Raw genomic sequence first — 22,100 nt, 5'->3', positions numbered from 1 at the left:
TGCACAGCCCTGGATGAAGACTACACTTCTCCCTCCGTATTTGCTGTCATATGGGATTAACAGAACCGCAAATACAGAAAAACCGCAAATAACTTTTTCGTATGTTATTCACTGTTTTCTATTAAAAACCATCATGAATAGGGTGAAACCGCGAATAACACGGCGGGAGACCTGGCCTGTTCCTGAAGGAGAGGCAAAACACGGTGAAGGAAGTGCCGGGAATTGGCGATTTTCTCTGTAAATGCTTGGAATCAGCGATTTCTCTATGTAAGCTGATGTAATTTGGGGGGAGGAGCCAAAACCGTGATTAATCGAAACCGTGAATGCTGAAACCGTGAATACAGGAGGGAGAAGTGTATGTTGTTTAACTTGCTTTTTTTTTTTTTTACCAAACTTTTCAAACCACCTTCATATGATAAAAAAAATTATTGCGCATACATGATTTGTATCCATACCGAGTCTGAGATTGCAATTGATAAAATAGTAACACAGGAATTATCTGAACGCCTTTGGCAGTATGGAAAACATTTTACCGATCGAGGTCTCACAGAAAGCTAGGCGGTGCTGAAAAGTTTTCAGCCCAACCAAGAAGAGATTGACGTGGATACGGTTCAATCAATGATCTGCAACTATGTAAAAAAAAAACAAACAAACAAAAAACCCCATAGAATTTCGTTTCTGCAAACTGGCCCCTTAACGAAATAAGATGACCCTCTTTCCAGCTACAGTAGCAAAATAACGCTCAGAATTTAGGCGCCTGGTGGACCGGGCTGAGAACTTTTCAGTACCGCCCGGGAGACAAGAGCTGGTTCTGTGGTGCTGAACCGGTCCGTTCGTCAGGCAAACATAGACATCCGCCTAACTATTTCACCAGAAGAAGAAATAAGAGTCAGAAGGCGAGTGGAAGGGATGGAGAGAGCCTTTTGCCCTCCCCCTCGGCATCTTTTCCACTTTGGTAGAATGGGAACCAAGAAATTGTTTGGGGTTTTTTTTTTTTTCTTCTCCGGCTTTGCAGAGGCAGCAAGAAGGCGATCTGGGAGGGGGAGGGCAGGCGGTTCCTGGAAGAGCCAGCCTGGGGAGTTGGTCACATTCTTGGCTGGGATTCAATGACTGAGGCAGACGGCAACAAACAGGGAGGGAGGGGAGGGGGAGGAGGAGGGAAAGAGAGAGAGAGAGAGGAAGGGAGGGAGCAGCGGGCAGTCACTCTTCCCTGGAAGCCCAGCGGCGAGGATGTGCGGCGGAGCAGCGCAGCTGGGTCCCGTCACCAAGTGCTGAAGGAGCCCCCCGAAACTTCTGGCCGCCTCGGTGCCCGCTTGGTTGTTTCGTCCGGGGCGATGGGCGGCGGAGCGCGGGCCGCGGGCTCGCCCGGGCGCCCTTAGGCGGGAGATCGCGAGGGGGGGCGCAGCGTCGGAGCGGGGCAGCGCATCTCTCTCGGAGCGAGCCATGGAGGCGGTGAGCAGGAGCGGCTTCCAGCCCCATCCCGGACTGCAGAAGACCCTGGAGCAGTTCCACCTGAGCTCCATGAGCTCGCTGGGCGGGCCGGCGGCGTTCTCGGCGCGCTGGGCGCAGGACCCGCTCAAGAAGCCCGAGGCGGGCGCGCCGAAGGAGGCGCCCGCCGAGCCGGCGCCGCCGCTGCCCGGCCCCCTGTTCATCGCGTGCGACCGCTCGACGGAGCGCTGCGAGACGGTGCTGGAGGGCGAGACCATCTCGTGCTTCGTGGTGGGGGGCGAGAAGCGCCTGTGCCTGCCGCAGATCCTGAACTCGGTGCTGCGCGACTTCTCGCTGCAGCAGATCAACGGCGTGTGCGACGAGCTGCACGTGTACTGCTCGCGCTGCACGGCCGAGCAGCTGGAGATCCTGAAGGTCATGGGCATCCTGCCCTTCTCGGCGCCCTCCTGCGGCCTCATCACCAAGACGGACGCCGAGCGCCTCTGCAACGCGCTGCTCTACGGCGGCGCCCTGCCGCCCGCGCGCGCCCGCAAGGAGCCGCTGGCGCTCGAGCTCAGCGAGCGCAGCTTCGCCGTCTACCACGAGTGCTTCGGCGAGGGCCGCGGGCTCTTCGTGCCCGAGCTGTACGCCGGCCCGAGCGCCGCCTGCGTGCAGTGCCTGGACTGCCGCCTCATGTACCCGCCGCACAAGTTCGTCGTGCACTCGCACAAGCCCCTGGAGAACCGGACTTGCCACTGGGGCTTCGACTCGGCCAACTGGCGAGCCTACATCCTCCTGGGCCGGGATTACGCGGGCAAGGAGGAGCAGGGCCGGCTCGAGCAGCTGCTCGACGACATGAAGGACAAGTTTGACTACAACAGCAAGTACAAGAGGAAATCGGCCCGGGTGAGTTGCCCCCTCTGGTCACTGAAGTGCGGGACCCGGGCGCTTAACCCTTTGCTGGCCGCCATGGGCTTCTAGGAGGAGTAGTTTAAGATTCCTTTCTTTGGGGGAAGAGAAAGCCCCGCTTCCTCTCTCTTATTGCTACGGGTTCTCGGGCTTTTTAACGTCCCCCCCCCCCCCCCCTTTCAGTCTCTCTTTGAAAAGTAGTTGTAACTTTCTTTTTGCTCTCTTTTCATCCTTCTGGGCTTATTATTAGCGACGTATAATAAAGCTGCATTTACTCGGCGCTGCTTGGGAGGCCAATTAATCCCGTTATTATTGCTTAAACCCTTTTTTCTTATTATCGGTGAATAGATTCCTTCCCACTTTTCCCCAGGAGTTCCTCACAACTGAGTCTCGGAGCCATTGTTGCCAGCCTTAAGTGTAATGAGGCGCATTATCTGCCGTCTTTGGAGGTGGATGTGTTTTTAATGGCTTGTCTGGCTCCTGCTAATCAAGGACCGAGGTGCTAGGTTTGGGGGGGGTGGCCCGTCAACTCAGATGTGGGAAGGGGGCAGACTTAACTTTGGTAGGGGGGGTTCTGTTTGTCAGAGTGGGAATTTGGATACTGTGTAATTTATTTTTTTCTGCTACAGTGGAAATTCATTCTATTTAAAGAACGCCCATGGCTGCCAGGAAATGTGTGTGTGTGTGGGGGGGGGAGGGATTCTGGTACAGGTCAAGTAACACCATCTTTTATTTTGAGGAAGATTTTTTTTTGTTTGCATTAGGCAGAAGAGAGGCAAAGCACAGGCGCTTGCATGCTTTTAAAAGATCATATGTACCTGGACCACCTATCGATATATGGAATCTGAGCAGAGGCTTTAATTTGATGGAGTCTGTGGCCAGCCGCAGATCATTATCTCTTTTCACTTCACCTCCCCGAAAGTGAAAAGTTGCTCCTGGTATTGGGCTAGTTCAGGGGTCTCAAAGTCCCTCCATGAGGGTCGCAATCCAGTCGGGTTTTCAGGATTTCCCCAATGAACACGCATGAGATCTGTGTGCATGCATTGCTTTCAGTGCACATTCATTGGGGAAATCCTGAAAACCCGACTGGATTGCGGCCCTCAAGGAGGGACTTTGAGGTCCCTGGCCGCTAGATTTAGCTATTGCTGAAGAGCTTGTCTGTGCACCTTTGTCAGCCGGGTTTGTGTCTGGGTGTGCTGGTGTTGCTGTCCTTGTGTCTGCCTGTCTGGATATGCTGCTGCTGCTGTGTTTGTACCCTGTGTCTGGGTGTGCTACTGCCATCCTTGTGTCTGTCTATCTGGCACTGTTGATCCTGTATCTGTGTCTGGGTGTGCTTCTGCTGTATTTGTCTGTGCCCTATGTCTGGGTGCGCTGTTGTATCTGTGTCTGGGTATGCTGCTGCTGATTCTCTGTCTGGATGTTCTGGGTTCTCTTCACCCCCCCCCCCTCCCTCGCTATGTTGCTTGTCTTGAGGCTCTGAGGCAGGGTTTGGAGGTAGGAATCAGCAGGGGTCTGCCTTCTCATATGCAAGCTTATAGAATTAAGGCCACAGAGGTTAAAAGGAGACCTCAGCTCTGCACATCCCCATTACAAACTTCACTTCACATGGATAGTTTTTACTTTTGACTCAGTTTAATGTTTTTCTCTTTCTGTGGTTGCAAGCAAAGCAGTTTACACTTATATACAGGTACTTGTGTGGCAATGGAGGTTTATTTGGTTTTCCCAAAATTAGAAGGAGCTGCAGTGGGAATTGGAACGCAGTTCCCCCAGGGTATTGCACCGACCGTTACACTATTCCTCCACTCCGTTCTCACAAAACAACTCGGGTTACTCCTTCACCTTCATCCAGTCCTTAACCTTCAACTTGTGCTGATTTTTTTTTTTTTTTTTTTTACACTCCATCTGTCTTCACTCTCCTCACACCCCCTTTCGTCTTTCTCACAGTCCTTTTTCTTTCTCGCTCTCCTTGGCTTTTAACCTCTTCATCATGCCTGGGCTTTGCTTTGCAAGGTTCTGGTGTTTAGGAATTTTTTCTCTTCTCTCCTTTGGCCTCAAGTTTTTTGTTCTTTTTTTTTATTGTAATTGGGCTGTATAGAACAAATCAGACCTCTGTTGTGAGCATTCCCTGCCTGTAAAATTAAGTGCAAGAAGCTGTGATTGTACTTGTGAACGAGGTGTGTGAATGGAACTTATTTTTAAAAAATATAGCTTATGGTCTCTGTATGACGAGTGCAGCATGAGGAAACTGGGTGGTTTTTTTTGTTTTTTGTTTTTTGGTGGGAGGGGGGGTTCCTGGAGTACCGATTCCTTTTACCATTTCCTCCTTGGACCCAAGACAGGGTAGTAATTCCCAAAAGCTAGTCAAGAAACGTATTTAGTGTAATTAAGAGGTACCACTTTATAGGGTTTTGTTTGCTAATCTTTCTTAGATTCCAGAAATTTACTTTGGTTGCTGGAAAAATAAGTTTATTAGTGTGAAACCCCCCCCCCCCCCCCCGATTTGTTTTAGTTTTAGATGGTTTTACAATTTCGTTAACCTTGTGCAGAAAAGGTTTCTCTCCACTTCGGCAAAGTAAAGCCAACAAATAAGAATGCAAAAGCATTAAGATCGCAGCATAAATTTAAGAGGTTGGTTGGTAGAAAACTACAGTCTGAGAATGACCAGCGGAGCTTGCAGTATGCAGACTCTCTTGTGACTGAAATGAATGCCCAGTTGACCATTTTAAGAAAGCTGAATTCTGGAATGTAATTTGCATGTGAACCTGCCTTCCAATCATTCGCCATTACCTCACCAAGATCCAGTTAGGATGCAGAGCATCTGATGTTTTATTCTTCCCAAACTACATTTAAATCCAACAGTAATTTCATGGCGATCCTCATGCCAGATTCTAGGATTGGCAACCTGCAATTTAGTTGGGTTTTTTTCTGTAGGAAAACACTATTGTGAGGAAAAACATGGCTGCTTTTTATTAAAATGCATGGATGTTTTGCACTAAGGCCCTAATTCTGTAAAATATATCTACCGTTAAGGCGCCTAAATTATGCCCCCCTTTTACTAAACCATGGTAGAAGTTTCTACTGTTCTGACGCTCATATGAATTCTTTGAGCATCGGAGCATTTAGCGCTCCTGACCCCCAGAGGGGTGGAGTAATTATTTTAACTGGCTTAATCTGCACTGATAATTGAAAGCGCCATTAAAAACAATTAAACATTATTTAAAACAATTACCCCCCCCCCCTTTTAGAAAATCATAGAATGGCTTTTTTTTAGTGCTGGCCGCAGTGGTAGCGGCTCCAACGTTCATAGGAATTCTGAGCATCGGAGGTAATACCAGCACTAAAAAATGCTCTGTGGTTTAGTAAAAAAACAAAACAAAACAGGGGGAGGGGTTAATTTGCTGGTAGCCTAACTTAATAGGCACCAACCACGTGGATGTAGGCATCTACACTGATTTGGGTCAGGGTTTGGGCGTGGTTTGACTTAGGCCTCAGTCACTCATTCAGGCCAAGAAAACCCTGGCCTGTGTTGCGCCTAAGGATTTAGCGCCTGTTTGTGCCTAAGAACGCTTAGGCACTGCTAGGCGTGATTCTAAAAAAAAACAGTGCCTAGCGGTTGATTGACCACCGTGCCAAACGGTGCCTAGGAGTTAGACGCCGTTGATAGAATCAGGTCCCGAGTGCAACAGTTAAATAAGGTGCATTACATGCAAAACCTCTGCATTAAAAATTACCAGCCGCATTTTGCAAATGGATGCATGTTAATGCCCTTTGCATTAAATACACAGGGTATTCCGCGGTCCCTTTTTGAGCCAAAATGACCTTTTCACGTTAGCTGTTTGGTGTGGTGGTTAGTGCTTGCTAACTTAGCACATGTTAAATAGTTAATTCTTCCCAGTAAATGGGGCCTGTTACAAGCGTTTCATTAAAACCTTGCAAAAGAGTTTTATGCATTTTGTGATGGTAATTATCTTTGAATTGAATTGCCTTGCAAAATACTGGGAAAAACTGTATCTCCACCCAATCTGTGGCATCCTTCCAAGAAATCTGAATGTGACAGCTGTCACCATTAGTTTTTCTGTTCTAAAGGAATGTCCAGCGTATTATTTTTAAGAGATTATCATCATATAGGGGACGGGGAGTCGTCTTTGAAATTTTCCCACTCCCCCCCCTCTATCCAAAAGAGGATCCGTCTTGTGTTCGTGTCCTTGTAATGGATACATTTTACATCGGTACACAGTCTGAGGCTGAGCGCTTGCTGTTCATTTAAAAGTGTGGTTTCCCAGCTGAAAACCTTCATAAAGCGGTAATTGCATTTTCTGGAAAGTAAACTTGGGAATTAAAAAAAAAGAAAAGCACGTTGATCGATTCTTCGTTGCCCCTGGCTTTCTTGTCTAGTGATTCATGAACAGTTTACTTGCAGGCGGCAATAGTTGAAAATGTTGTTGCTACTGGATTACAGTACCTCTCTCTTTTTTTTTTTTCCCCTGTCCGTCCTCCCCCATCTGTTTTTAAAGGTGTTTGAAAGGTTGAGCGGAGCCGCACCCATTTGATTGGGTGTGTCGGTGGGTCAGAATTTGAGAATGCATTAGTGGCATGCTCCAAAGACTTGCATCCTCATTCTTAGTTCTGCCTAGCCTATGCTATCTTTTTGAAGAATAAGGTCATTGACGGGGATTATGCCTTAGTTTCCCAACTTTTTCAGTGGCCGGTTTGTGTAACGTCTGTCTGAAGTGTTGAGTAAAGACATTGAAATAGCAGACAGGATATCAAGTGCTAGGAAGTCTGGCTGGAACAGCTCAGTGGCTCCTTTCGCATATTTATAGAATCTGTTCTGGAAGCTGAAACTCCTGTTCAGCCCCGGTTTAGTTTTCTCCCCAATAATTAATTTTGCATGTCTTTGGCTCTGCGGGGGCTGAAATGTTGACCTTTATGTGGTGCTGAAAACATTACACAAGATTTAATAATGTTACTTTTACAACGAGAGTTGTGTAAGATACAAATGATTTCTTCACTGCATGCGTTGAGCAAGCTCAAACTGAAATGTATTCTGTAAGCTACAAAACCGTTCTTATGCCATCTTTCACTAGTTCAGGCAGGGATATGATATGTCTGCCTCGAGCACCACTCATCTGGTGTAATCAGATGGTTCTAACAACTAAGGGGTATTTATTTTTCCTGCTACCTGATATCATACAAGTGATTTTTGTAGGCTAACCAGACAAAACTAGGAATCCCAGAATGCTTTGAGAAGGAGAGACAGAGGCTCACCCTTGGATGACCGTAAACTTTGCCTTTATTGCCAAGGTGAATGAAGGCCTTGATTCTATAAATGGCACCCAACCTCTAGGCCCTGTTGAGCACAATTGACAATCATCCAATAAGAACATAAGCAGTGCCTCTGCTGGGTCAGACCAGAGGTCCAGCAGTCCGCTCACGCGGCGGCCCATACAGGTCCAGGACCTATATAGTAATCCTCTATCTATACCTTTCTATCCCCTTTCCCTTCAGGAAATCATCTAATCCCTTCTTGAACCCCGATACCGTACTCTGTCCTATCACACCCTCTGGAAGCGCATTCCAGGTGTCCACCACCCTTTGGGTGAAGAAGAACCTCCTAGCATTGGTTCTGAATCTGTCCCTTCTTAATTTTTCCGAACGCCCTCTCGTTCTTGTAGTTTTCTAAAGTTTGAAGAACCTGTCCCTCTCCAATTTCTCCATGCCCTTCATGATCTTGTAAGTCTCTATCATGTCCCCTCTAAGCCTCCGCTTTTCCAGGGAAAAGAGCCCCAGTTTCTCTAATCTTTCAGTGTATGAAAGGTTTTCCATACCTTTTATCAATCGCATCGCTAGCAGTAGTTTAGTAAGGAGGGGGGGAGAGCGCACCATGCCAGGTGCCATCTTGGAAGGGGTGCCGGCACCTCTCTGTCCCTCCCGGAACCTCCTGAAATCTTCTCCAGCGTGAGCAGCTTCTCAGGCCTGCTGATCGCGCCGGCTTGACTCCCCTCTGAAATCACTTCTGGGTCTTGGGATCAGGAAGTGACATTAGAGGGAAAGCGAACGACGGCACGAGCAGCAGGCACGTGGGGAAGGGAGGGCGTGAGCGTGGCGGGGGGATGGAGAGGAGGGCGCAGGGGGGATGCCACCGCTCCGGGTGTCTCCTACCCTCACTATGCCGCTGGCTGCTAGGCGCTGTTTATAGAATCGCACCTAGCGACACTTAAGCAGTCTTACGCGCGGGTAGGCGTTGAAACCTTAGGATCACTCCCATTTAGACCAGGTTTTTCTTGGCCTAAATGAGCGCTCCTAAGTTAGGCGCCTACTGGTACCCAAGTCAAACCACACCCAAAATCCGCCTTTAACCACGCTTACTTTCTGGTAGGCACCTTGGAGTACACATAACATAACATAAAATTTTATTTGTATAGCGTGATACACCATGAAGTTCGACGCGGCTATCTAAAGACCTACCATGTTAGGCACCTACCACCTAATTCATTTTTTAAATTGGGTTTTTTTTTGGCGCTTTCAATCAATGGTGCCAACTGAGCTAATTAACACCCCCCTTTTTTACAAAAGCGTAGCGTGGATTTTAGCACCGACCATGGCAGTAATAGTTCCTATGCTCGAAGGAATCCTATGAGCATCAGAGCTGTTACCGCTGTGGCTGGCGCTAAAAACCACGCTACGCTTTTGTAAAAAGGGGGAGGGGGTGAGTTAGGTACCATTTGTAGAATCTGGGCCAAAGTGACCTCTTAGGCTCATGGAAAATCTATCAGCTGTTGGTGAACGTAAAGAAACTATAGGTCTACAAAGATCTAGCCCCTCTTTGGCCTCTCTGTTCATTTAGGTTTCTCCATAGTTGGGACACTGGGAAGGAAGTTGAAAGGATCACCTTTTTGCTATCCTGTCCAAAGTGTTAGTAGGTTGTGAGGCTTTTTGTCAGACTAGCCTAATGCTAAATAACAGATGTTGTCGAACTTGATTCCTTTGAAAACCAAAAAAACCTCTGTGGAGTGATGACATTCCTAAATGGACTTTATTTGAAAGAGTCAACGTTCCAAAGGTACACCAAAATCATCCACATAAAAATAGGTTATCCACATAGAAGCCTTAAAGGACCTAGTCCGCTAGGGATACAGGACCCAACATGGTCCACGTTTCGACAAAAAGTCTTCTTTAGGGGTCCTTGAATATGTGGGAAACATATTGCAAACGCAAGCAATGTCTCACTTCCGGTTCAACACACTATTGTTTCCCACATATTCACCTTTTTAGGACCCCCAGGAACCCCTGAAGAAGACTTTTTGTTGAAACGTGGACCGTGTTGGGTCCTGTATCCCTAGCGGACCAGGTCCTTTAAGGCTTTTACGTGGGTAACCTATTTTTATGTGGATGAATTTATTTTATGTGGATGATTTTGGTGTACCTTTGGAACTTTGACTCTTTCAAATAAAGTCCATTTAGGAATATCGTCACTACACAGAGTTTTTTTGGTTTTCTCTGGATTTTCTTCTCTGTGGATATCTTGGGGTCAACTCCTTTTGTTTTTTTTGAACTTGATTCCTTTGACAGAGCTCCTGTGACCTCAAACATTCATTCTGGATTATTCTTTTCATAAAGAAAATCATCACATCCATTCTGTTGATAAGTACTAGGAGGGTGAAAGTTGGCGTACGTTGCTTGAAGGAGGCTTTCGTGTACTTATCCTAACTTGATATTTTTTATTTTTTTTTAACCGAGAGACTCGTTTTCTGCCTGCTTTAATATATGTTGTAGGATGAAACCTTCTCAGAAGCATTAAAAGTGATACGTTGAAACAAGATGAGAGGTCTATTGTACGAAGGGTCTCTCGTACGAAGAGAGACTGAACAAATTGCAGCTCTACACTCTTGAGGAACGTAGGAAGAGGGGAGACATGATCGAAACATTTAAGTACCTCACGGGACGTGTCGAAGTGGAAGATGATATTTTCTTTCTCAAGGGACCCTCGGCCACAAGAGGGCACCCGCTCAAACTCAGGGGCGGAAAATTTCATGGCGACACCAGAAAGTATTTCTTCACAGAGAGAGTGGTTGATCATTGGAACAAGCTTCCAGTGCAGGTGATCGAGGCAGACAGCGTGCCAGACTTTAAGAATAAATGGGATACCCATGTGGGATCCCTACGAGGGTCAAGATAAGGAAATTGGGTCATTAGGGCATAGACAGGGGGTGGGTAAGCAGAGTGGGCAGACTTGATGGGCTGTAGCCCTTTTCTGCCGTCATCTTCTATGTTTCTATGTTTCTAACTCTTCCTGAGTTAACCTATTCTGAAGACTTCGGACCAAAGTCTATTTAAGTTGCTTACAAAATCGGCATTGGAAAAATCTGCACAGTGCTATTCTATAAACCGCCACCGGAGTTAGGCACAATTGATAGACTGCATGTTACATCCGACTGCGCAACTAACATTTAAGCACAATATATACAGTGAAACCAAGCCAAAAATGCCAGTGCCTAAATTGTGCATGGTGTGGGCATATTCTATAACAGTGCACCTAACTTTTAGGGACACCATGCCCCTCCTCTTGCCACTCCACTTTTGAAATTCATGCACTAGAATTTGCGCGCTCCACTATACAGAATATTTTTAGAAAGTTGGCGTGCGTAAATTCTAATTAGTGCCAATAATTGCTAGTTAAGTGGCAATTATCACCACTGATTGGTTTGTTAATTAAGTTGCACACGCAAATCAACAGGGCACACAGATTTGCACGCACATCTTTGACCGAAGTATAGAAGTCCAGTCGGGGTAATTAAAGAGTTAAAATGATGCTACACCTTTGTTGTTTTTCAATTTCATATGGCCATATTAGGATTTTTTTGTGGGGTGGTCAGATTGTTAGACTTTGGAATTGTTACTGTAACTGGACAAGTATTGTGTACGTCTGTTGATGTAGGCTTTTCTTTAAAAATTTGCAAAGTGATTTACTATAGAAATATGTTTGTTACTTTAATTTTCTTCCTTTTCACGTTTGTTCTATTTTTTTCACGTATGTTCTATTACTATTAATCTTTCTTGGATGTGGCCCTAAAACTTGATTATGTGTAGGAGATGCAGTGAACTAGAAGACTTTGTGGTGATTCATTGTAGCAGGGATGGCACTTGGTAAATTTTGCGCATACAGTTTGCAGGACTCGTGCACACAAAATAAATAAAATTGAGGTGCTCTTAAAACCCCCCAAAACAAAACATGTCTGTAATCTGAAACTCTGCCCCAAATCCAGCAATTCTTCCCATGGACAGGATTTACCAGTCTAACTACCTCAGATTGTGATAAATACAGTGGATGGAAATCTGTGCTAATTTGAGGACTAATGTATTTATTTATTCAATTTTCTATACTGTTATCCCTGGGGAGCTCAGAATAGTTTACATGAATTTATTTAGGTACTCAAGCATTTCTCCCTGGCTGTCCTTGTGGGCTCACAATCTAAATGCAGAGCTCTCAAAGTCCCTCCTTGAGGGCCGCAATCCAGTCGGGTTTTCAGGATTTCCCCAATGAATATGCATGAGATCTATGTGCATGCACTGCTTTCAATGCATACTCATTGGGGAAATCCTGAAAACCCGACTGGATTGCGGCCCTCAAGGAGGGACTTTGAGATCCCTGATCTAATGTATCTGGGGCAGTGGGGGGGGATTAAGTGACTTGCCCAGGGTCACAAGAAGGCTGTAGCTTTAACCATTGCGTAACACTCTTTCTCCAGTAAGACCAATCTGTAGTACAATTGGAACAGCTCTTCCTGACAACAGGGAAAAAAAATTATTTTGTTCATTCCTCCAAAGTGAAAATTTGTTGTGTTAAAAATATCCCGATCCAATTCTTTAAGTTTAAGAAATGGGAGTGCAGAAAATCCAAAGGAAATGAGAAGGTCCTGAAGACTTTACTTAACACAACGCAAGAAATGCCAGTTCTTTTTTTTTTCCAAAGTTCATTCATCTCTTTCACGTCTTTGCTCCGGGCTGTTTATTAACGTTCCTCCTTTTTTTTCCACCCAAACAAAAGCGTAGATATGTCAAAAGGAACTTGAATTTCAGGCTGAGGCCAAAGAGCAGTGAATGATTGATTTGAATATTATGCAGGTGTGCTGGTACCTTTCATTCATGCCCCAGCATGATCCCTGTTCCAAAAAAAGAGATTGGGGGGGGGGGGGGTGAGGGAGTTAGCTGTCTATTAAAACACAAGACCTTTCAAGGCCTAAAGAATAAGTAAGGCTTAAGTTAGCCTCACCCTGTACTGCAGGCTGCCTTTAAAACAGCGCATGAAGCCTGGAGAATAGTCATGGGAGAAATTACAAAGTGCACAATAATGTCCCCTCCCTCACCCAGCATGGTTTTGATGGGGAATCTGGGGGTTCATATCTAATAAGGCAAACAGGATGTTGGGCATGATAAAGAAGGGAATCGCGAGTAGATCAGAGGATATCATAATGCCGCTCTATAGAGCAATGGTCAGACCACACTTGGAATACTGTGTCCAACACTGGTCTCCCTACTTAAAGAAGGATATAGCAATACTGGAGAGGGTGCAGAGGAGAGCGACGAAGCTAGTTAAAAATATGGAGAACTTGAGCTACAATGAACGCCTCGGAAAACTGGGATTGTTCACCCTCGAGAAGAGAAGAATGCGCGGGGATCTGATAAGAGACTTTTAAAATACTAAAAGGACTCGACAAAATAGAGCAAGAAGCAACGTTATTCACGTTGTCAAATGTGACTCGGGCAAGAGGTCATGGACTGAAACTGAAGGGAGACAGGACCAGGACAAATGTCAGAAAATACTGTTTCACACAGCGAGTGGTGGACGCCTGGAACGCTCTCCCGGAAGAGGTTGTGGCGGAAACTACCATTCTAGGATTTAAGGGCAAGTTGGACGCACATCTTCTTGCAAGACACATTGAGGGATACGAGTGACCCAGGTCCTCGTCGGGGAACACCTAGCTGAGCCTCCGCGGGTGCGGACCACCGGACTAGATGGACCCACGGTCTGATCTGGTGCGGGCATTTCTTATGTTCTTAATAAAGCCCAATCCCATCAGACTTGAGCCTGCTGTATCTTTTCCACTCACTTAGCTATTCTTTCTGGGCTGTTTAGTCTAATAACAGCTCCTAAAACTCCACTTCCAGGATGGTCTTTTTGATCAGGAGTAATTTTTAGCATTTTTTTTCTTTAATACAAGGTGTCTATGATCAAAATACTGTACATCAATGCGCTTGTGTATATATATATTTCTATAGCACTACCAAATGTTTGTAGCAGTCCTTGCCCCGTATGACTTACAGTCAAGACAACCAGAAAAGACAAGAGAGGCTTCGGTTAAAATCAACGAGGCCATATCAGGGTAGGCCAAGAATCAGTGTTTAAGATTTAAAAACAGTGTCAAAAGGTCACTTAATAGTGGAAACAAGTGCATTATACAAAATATCATTCACTTGACAGGTTCCTGAATGTACATGATAGCAGCGTGCCAAATTTATAGACTACCAGCACTGTGGTAGGGATTGGCTCTTCTGTACATTGTGTCTAATTTGCATACTTCTCGATTCTATATATGGCACCCATTCCAAGATGTGCGCCCCACTAAATTGGCTAACAAACCAATTAGTGCCAGTAGTTGGGTGCTAATGGGAATTATTTGGTAGCAATTTGAATGCGCGCACACATCTTGCTGTGCACTGTTTTACAACAGTGTGTGTCAAAATCCTATAGTGTGCAACCCCAATGAGGGCACGGCTAAGAGAGGTGCATGGATGGATCAGGGGCATTCCTAAAATCTGTGTGTACTGTTATAGAACATCAGAGATGTGTGCTGGGAATTACACCTAACTTCAGCAGATGTAAGTCCTAGTGCTCAAATTTGGGTGCCAAAATTGGCATGCGATGCTAAGGACAAGAATAGCCTTACTGGGTCAGACCAAAGGTACATCAAGCCCAGTAGCCTGACCTCAAGGTGGCTAATCCAGGTCACTAGCACCTAGCCCAAACCCAAAGAGTAGCAACATTCCAGAATCTCAAAAAGTAGCAACATTCCAGAATCTTAAAGAGTAGCAACATTCTAGAATCTCAAAGAGTAGCAGAATCTCAAGAGTAGCAACTTTCCAGAATCTCAGAGTAGAACATTCTAGAATCCCAAAGAGTAGCAGAATCTCAGAGTAGCAACATTCTAGAATCCCAAAGAGTAGCAGAATCTCAAGAGTAGCAACTTTTCAGAATCTCAGAGTAGAACATTCTAGAATCCCAAAGAGTAGCAGAATCTCAGAGTAGCAACATTCTAGAATCCCGAAGAGTAGCAGAATCTCAGAGTAGCAACATTCCACAATCTCAAAGAGTAACATCATCATCCAGGGCGCAAGCAGTGGCTTCTCCCATGTTTGTCTCAGTAGCAGACTATGGACTTTTCCTCCAGGAAATTGTCCAAACCTTTCTTAAAATCAGAGCATGGACATATGTAGGCATCTTAGACTAGGCGCTTAGATGGAAGTCATAAGCGCCTACCAACCCAATTAATTTGAATTTAAGCCGATTATAAAGTGCTAATAGCAGAAAAACAATTTCTTTTTAGATCCGCAATTCGTCAAGTCGCTAGGCCTCGAGCACGAGTCGATGGCACCCAACGGCGGCAGCAACAACAGCAATGGTTTATTGTTGGCGCTGATTAAGCTTCTTAAATAAATTAGGCTCCCTTTTACAAAGCGGCGCAGCCGAGCGCTACTTGGCAAATGCTCTAATGCCCATTCAGTTTCTTTGGGTGTCGGAGCATTCACCGCGCCAGCCCACGGCTGCCAACTTTTGTGAAAGAGGGGGGGTAAGTTAGCCATCTATCTTGGCTAGGCGCGCTGATCGAAGCGCCTAACTTCAGGCATCTTGTATAGAAGCAGGGACTAATGTGCCATTGCAGGCGGAGGGGAAGGGGACGTTGCCATAGGCAGAGCATGGGCATATCATGGGTGAGTTGCAAAGGGACAGCATAACTTTAAGAATACTCTCAGCTGCATGTCTTGATTGGCACCTTTAAGCTGTTCTGGGACTGGCACCGAGTGCCCCTTTATGTCACCTACAGATACATTGATAAATATTTAGATTGATAGCTAGATATAGAAATAGTGTATGTATTTTTTATTCATTGTTCTATACCAGTGTTCTTCAACCACTGGTCTATGGACTGGTGCCGGTCCGCAGAAATTTTTCTGCCGGTCCACAGGGCCCGAACGTTCATCGGGCAGAAGACAGTGTTCTTTAGCCGCCGGTCCACGATGCGATCAACGCGGCGTCTTCGGACTGGCTCCCTGAGTGCTACAGTGCACAAAGCCGTGGGAAAAGGCTTCTACGCATGTCCTGCGCCTGAACCGGAAGCCTTCTCTCTGACATTGCAACGATTGAGGGAAGGCTTCCAGATTAGGTGCGGGACACGCGTGAGGAGCCGCTGCCCACAGCTTTGTGCAATGCAGCACTCAGGGAGCCGGCCTGAAGACGCCACGTTGATCGCACTTTGGACTGGCCCGAAGATAACACCGGGGGGAATGGGGGAGGGGGGGGGCAGGCCATAAGGTAAGGCACAGCATGGAGGGAGAGAGACAACAACGGTAAGGGAAAATGCTTTTATTTTTTTAATTTAGTGATTGATTTGTCTGTTCAGGAAGAAATGCATTTGCTTCTTTTCCTCTGGGGTTGTACTGCTTGCAGAGTTTTGCATCTTAGGGTTTGTTTGTAAATATTAGTACTTTTAGTTTTTTGGTCCTGCATTTACATGGGGTTATCTGTTTTCTGGTAGGAATGAATGTTGAAAAGCATAGAGTGTGCTTTTGTGTGTTTTAATTGTGTGGTTAACCATTATGTGTTGTTAATGCAATTATATTGTATGTGTGTATATATGAAAAATGAATGGAAAAAATGGTGTTACAATTAGTACTATTATGGGGGCGGGGTCTGGGGTGGAGATTGGGGGTGATGGGCACGACTTGGCCCAGTGTTCTTCAACTGCCGGTCCGCAGACTGGTGCCGGTCCACAAAATAATTTTTTTATTTCTGCCGGTCCATGGGTGTCAAAAGGTTGAAGAACACTATTCTATACTGTTCTCCCAGAGGAGCTCAGAATGGTTTACATGAATTTATTCAGGTACTGAAGCAGTTTTCCCTATCTGTCCTGGAGGGCTCACAATCTATCTAATATACCTGGGGCAATGGGGAGGGGGGGGGGGGATTAAGTGACTTGCTCAGGGTCACAAGGAGCAGCGTGGGTTTGAATCCACAACCTGTATCTGTATCAGGCTGTATCTACAGTATATTTATTTATGGGGCTGATATTCATGGGAGTTAGCAGGGCTGAGCCTGGATATTCAATGCCAGGCTGTTTCCGGTGACCAGCATTGAATATCCGGTTTATTTTTGGTGTCTGTTATCTTAGCCAGCTAAGTCAATGTTAAGCGCTGGCCGGCTACGTTTATAGTAGCCAAAGATAGACCAGCTATTTACGTGGCCTGATTTGGCAGCAAACCTTAGCTGCCTAGCGCTTTAAATTTTGTGGATAGCTGGCTAAAGTGTCCTGAATATTAGCACTTAGCTAGCTAAATGCAAGTTAACCAGCCAGGAGCTGCTTCTGGCCACTTAAATAGTGCTGAATATCTATCTGTCTATCAGTAAATAGATATACAAATGTTTGGAAAAACTGGAAAGAAAATTTCTGTCTGTCTGATGTGCTAAAATGTTTCCATGCTTATTATTATTTTTTTTTCAAGCTCCTTCTGTATCCGCTGGGCCCTCATGCATGCTGGGATTTCCCTTTTGCTGAATGTACTGCTTGTTTGAGGGTGAGGAAGTGAGTTCCCAGTAGGATTTAAAGGGGGAAGGGGAGAGAGAAGGGGTGGAGTAGGAATGAGTTTGGGAGTAGAAGGGACTGTTCTGTTTCAAATGCAAAGCACAGTGAACTTAAAAAGGAGGCATTTTAAAAAACAAAAACCCTGATCTGCCGTAGCCCGAGGCAGCAGATGCTGGCTTTGTGATAGACTATTTAAATTAAAAAAAAAAAAAAAAGATTTATTGGGGGAGGGGATGCATTTCTTTTACACATTAATTTCTTATATTGTTTTCAAAAGTGATGCGTTCCAGTCTCAACCATTTTTATGAATTAATTTCTGCAAGCCACCGAAGCATTATTCATTCAGGTGCAGTGCATATTTTTCTGTCCTCGGAAGACTCGGGGTTAAGTGACTCTCCTGTGATCACCAGAAGCAGCAGTGGGATTTGAACTGGTCTCCTCTGGTTCTTGGTCTACTTGCTTTAACCATTAGGCTACTCATCCATTGCGTGTTGCGTAATATTTCCACAATGCATTAACGCAGATGGGAGAGAGCTGAAGAAACCCTAGTTTGGTTGGGATTTTTTTTTTCTCTTCCAGTTCAGAAATTCACTCGCACTGAACTGATTGGAATAGTGTGATCGTGTTTTTCTCACTTGCAGAATGGATTTGGTTAAATTTTAGATTATTAAAACAAAATTGTGAACCTTTCAAGAACCCCTCCCCCCCCCCCCAACACACACACTTTTTTTTTTTTTTTTTTTTTTTTACAAAACCATAGCATGGTTTTAGGGTCGGCCGCAGCTGCAGTAGCTTTGACGCTCATAAGAATTCTTTGAGTGTTAGAGCTGTTACCGCCATGGCCGGTACTAGAAAAAACACACTACGTTCTTGTAAACTGGGGGGTTAATTTGTCTTGAGTTACAACTAGAAAATGTATGAGTCAAATCTAAATAGATAATATTCGTCATCATCATAATAAAAAAACATTCCTCTCTGTTCCATGGCATTAGCTACTCAATGACCTCATTGCCAGCCCCTTCAGCTGCAGTTTGGGGTCTGTGATAGGGACCCCATACAATCTGCATGGAACAACAGTGGTGACATGCTGGGTAGAAGGACTTAATTTTGGCTAGAAACTGTGTGTCTTGCTTGCTATTATCGATTCATGGCCACTGTTCTGCTATAGGTCCTAAATGTTATTGGCATTGGGCATACAGCTAGAGTTGCTAACATGTAGAACTGTATCGTCACATGTTGAGACCATTTAAGATCTGAGGTGATATGAGCTGTTAAATTTAGGACACCTGTATTTGAGAACTAACATCTGTACCTTTTGTATGGGATGGCGTATGTATTATGTGGTGTTAATTAATATGTATGTTTTAAATTGCTAAGCCTCTTGAGTCATTGAGTTGGAGAATGTGTCATTTTGAGGTTTGAACAATAAAGATTTTCATATGACCAGACAAATTGGAGGACAACTTTTTTGTCATTTTTATCTGAACAATTCTACTCTGGTTCCTGTATGTTTTAAATTGTTAGCCACTTAGTTGTAAGCGGGTTATAGATTTGTAAAAATAAATGAGTAGTGATTAGGCCTCATTGTAAAAAGTGGGAACTGAAATGCTCAGTGCATTTAGCTTGAAACATGCTCTGTTAAAATGGGCATCAGAGGTTGCCCCTTCCTTTGCGCTGTGGAGATCTCAGATGATATAATTGTTAGACGTGTTAAAATTAGGGGTGGGCGAGCTATATTGGTTGCAGCTCCAGTGAATCTGAGAGCCACTTTGGAAACTCACTAGTATGTGGCACGTAGTAGAAACTTAGAAGCATGACGGCAGAGAAAGACCGCATGGCCCATCCAGTCTGCCCATCTGCAGCATCCACTATCTCCTCCTCTCCCTATAGGCTAAGGTTCTTTACACCTGCATTGTGAGGTCTTAGAGCATTATTGTTATAAGCTAAGGTTCTTAAATGCTGGGGCTATTCTCCCTGGAAAAGCGGAGACTTAGAGAAAACATGATAGAAACCTTCAAAATCCTGAAGGGCATAGAGAAGGTAGACAGGGACAGATTCTTCAGACTGTGGGGAACCACAAGTACAAGGGGGCACTCAGAGAAATTGAAAGGGGACAGGTTTAGAACAAACGCTAAGAAGTTCTTTTTTACCCAGAGGGTGGTGGACACTTGGAACGCGCTTCTGGAGGTTGTGATAGGCCAGAGCACGCTACAGGGGTTCAAGGAAGGTTTGGATAGGTTCCTAAAGGATAAGAGGATTGAGGGGTACAGATAGAAGTAGAGGTAGGTTATAGGAATAGTCAGGGACCACTTCACAGGTCATAGGCCTAATGGGCCGCCACGGGAGCGGACCGCTGGGCGCGATGGACCTCTTGTCTGACCCAGTGAAGGCAACTTCTTATGCTCTTATGTTAACATTTGCACTGTGAGGTCATAGAGCTTTATGGGTATAGGAACATGTTGACAGATAAAGGCCTAGTAGCCCATCCAGTCTGCCTATCTGCAGCATCCACTATCTCCTCCTCTCCATAAGAGATTTGGCCCATGGGAGTGGGGAGGGAGAGGGAGAAGTAGAGCGTGTTAGGGGAGCGGGAAAAAGTGATGATAAATATGGTCTGTTAGTGACTTAAAATGAGCCTTTAAAAGTACATGCAATTGTAATGTAACCTTTGGTAATAATTTCTGCTCAGCTTCACGGCTTGGTGTGACCAAATTGTGTCAGTGTAATCCTTGACAATGGTTTACCTGTTTTTCAATAACAATATTCAAACATAAAATGGGACCATTAGCACGCATGGATGCAGCAGTGCACGCCAGTAACCAGGGCTGTGGAGTCAGTAGATAAATGTTCCGACTCCGACTCCTCAGTTTTTTGTACTTCAGACTCCGACTCCGACTCCAGGTACCCGAAATTTCCTCCGACTCCACAGCACTGGTTAATTTTCAGATCGTTAAAATGGAATGTCAAGTTGAGAGAAATGAGCATTTTCGACACCACCTTCTTTTTGCTTTTAATCAAGGTTCTAAGGCCGCAGAAGCTGCTCGCAACATTTGTGCTGTGTATATAGTGGGTGCTATAGCTGAAAGAATCGCTCGTGATTGGTATGCCAAGTTCAAAAATGAAGTCGGTAGATAAATGTTCCGACTCTGACTCCTCAGTTTTTTGTACTTCTGACTCCGACTCCAGGTACCCGAAATTTCCTCCGACTCCGACTCCACAGCCCTGCCAGTAACTCTAGTTCAGGAATCCGTGGCTTTGGTATCAGGAGCTATTTAGATGACTTCAGACCTTTGTTTAGACATTGGATGAGGAGAGAGAGGTGAGGGGTGTGGCACAATCAACTCCTGCATCTGGCGTTACGGTCTCCATAAAAACTTGGTGCTTCTTGAGGACTGGAATGGTGCCCCCCCCCCATCCCATAGGAAGCCTTCAGGAGCCCTGGTTTGATTTACCTGTCAACTTCACCACAGGCAGGGGAGGTGCATTTTGGGCTCAACCATTTTTTTTTTCCTATAATTATGCTGTGAGTCGAATGATATGCAAATGCAGTCAATTAAGCGAGAGGTTTTTAATTAGCAGTTTAAGTTCATGTGCGAAGTGCCTTGCCTTAATTACTTGACAGTTTTGTTGTTAATTTGCTAAGGTTTTTTTTTCCCTCTGAACTATCAAAACTGTGATCTTTCTTTTCTGGTTAACATTCTGAAGGATGAGTAAGACTCGACTACAAAACCTTTATGCATTTTGGCCTTATTTTTAATTTCGCTCAAGAGGAACATACATTTAAGACTTCGCCAACGTAGTCCAGTATAGAATACCCAAAAGCAAGCGTTATCTGAACGTAACCATTATTTAACATAGAAAAGAGAAAAATGAAGGCAGATAAAGACCATATGGTCTACCAGTCTGCCATCCATTTCATCGATAATTCCTTCTTCTCCCTTAGAAATTCTATGCACTTGTCCCAGTCTGTCTTGAATTCAGATACCGTCTTCATGTTCACCACTTCTGCTGGGAGGCCGTTTCATGCATCTACCACCCTTTCTGTAAAGAAGTATTTCCTCAGATTACTTCTAAGTCTTATCCTCTTTTACCTTCATCCTGTGCCCCCCTCATTCCAGAGCTTCCTTTCAGTTGAAAGAGCCTCGCCTACTGTACATTTATGCCACAGAGGTATTTAAATATATCACGTCTCCTCTCTCCTGAAAAAATGGGACCATATCACCCCTTTCTACCACAAACTCCACTGGCTCCCTCTAGAATCCAGAATCATGTTCAAATTCGCCTGTTTTTGCTACAAAACAATATTTGGTTTATCCCCTAGTTACATCACCCCCCATTTCACCCTTAACCACAACTACAAGAACTCCCATAAAATTCAACTCTTCGCCTTCCCCTCCCTAAAACTATGCCACTCAAAAAAATTCCTCGACAAAACCTATGCCTTCCAAGCCACCAAACTAAACCCTTGGCTAGCCCAAATGGTCCTCAAGGCCTACAACTACCTCGACTTTAGAAAACTACTCAAAACTCACCTATTTCGAGACCAAGACACTTAATGCCCCTTTTATATCCCCCCCCGTCTGATCTACTCCCCTCCCCCGTCCCCCTCCTCTCCCCCCCACTTCTCTCCTTGCTATTCGCAACTCTACGATCAATTTGATATGTAACCTCTTGTAACTACTCTCTCCTTGCTGTTTGCAACACTAGATCAATTTGATATGTAACCACTTGTAATCTCTGTCTAACTAATGTGAACTGCCTAGAACTCTTCGGGGTATGGCGGTATACAAAAATAAAGTTATTATTATTATTATCTCCTGCCTTTCTTCCAAATTCTCAATATTGTTCATCTGCATTGTGAAAACATGAGTAGTTCATATGCAACTTTTGGCCCTCTTTTTTACA

At 45.0% G+C, this 22,100-nt stretch overlaps 1 protein-coding gene across 3 annotated transcripts in view; it reads left to right on the top strand.

Moving 5' to 3' along the window:
* Nucleotides 1–1,163: 1,163 nt before the first annotated feature.
* Nucleotides 1,164–22,100, top strand: part of SKI (SKI proto-oncogene) — a 212,804-nt gene continuing 191,867 nt past the window's right edge. Inside the window, exon 1 of one of the 3 annotated variants that reach the window (XM_033921228.1) lies at nucleotides 1,164–2,334. In XM_033921228.1, the coding sequence (XP_033777119.1) occupies nucleotides 1,444–2,334 (891 nt within the window). In that variant the 5' untranslated portion in view covers nucleotides 1,164–1,443. The remainder of the gene's footprint in view (nucleotides 2,335–22,100) is intronic. The other 2 variants (XM_033921227.1, XM_033921226.1) reach the window with 2 other exon arrangements.

The sequence above is a fragment of the Geotrypetes seraphini genome, chromosome 15 (genome assembly GCF_902459505.1).
Source record: "Geotrypetes seraphini chromosome 15, aGeoSer1.1, whole genome shotgun sequence".
Taxonomy (NCBI): domain Eukaryota; kingdom Metazoa; phylum Chordata; class Amphibia; order Gymnophiona; family Dermophiidae; genus Geotrypetes; species Geotrypetes seraphini.
Note: the sequence above shows the minus strand (reverse complement) of the source record. Positions and strands in the feature narration are given on the sequence as shown.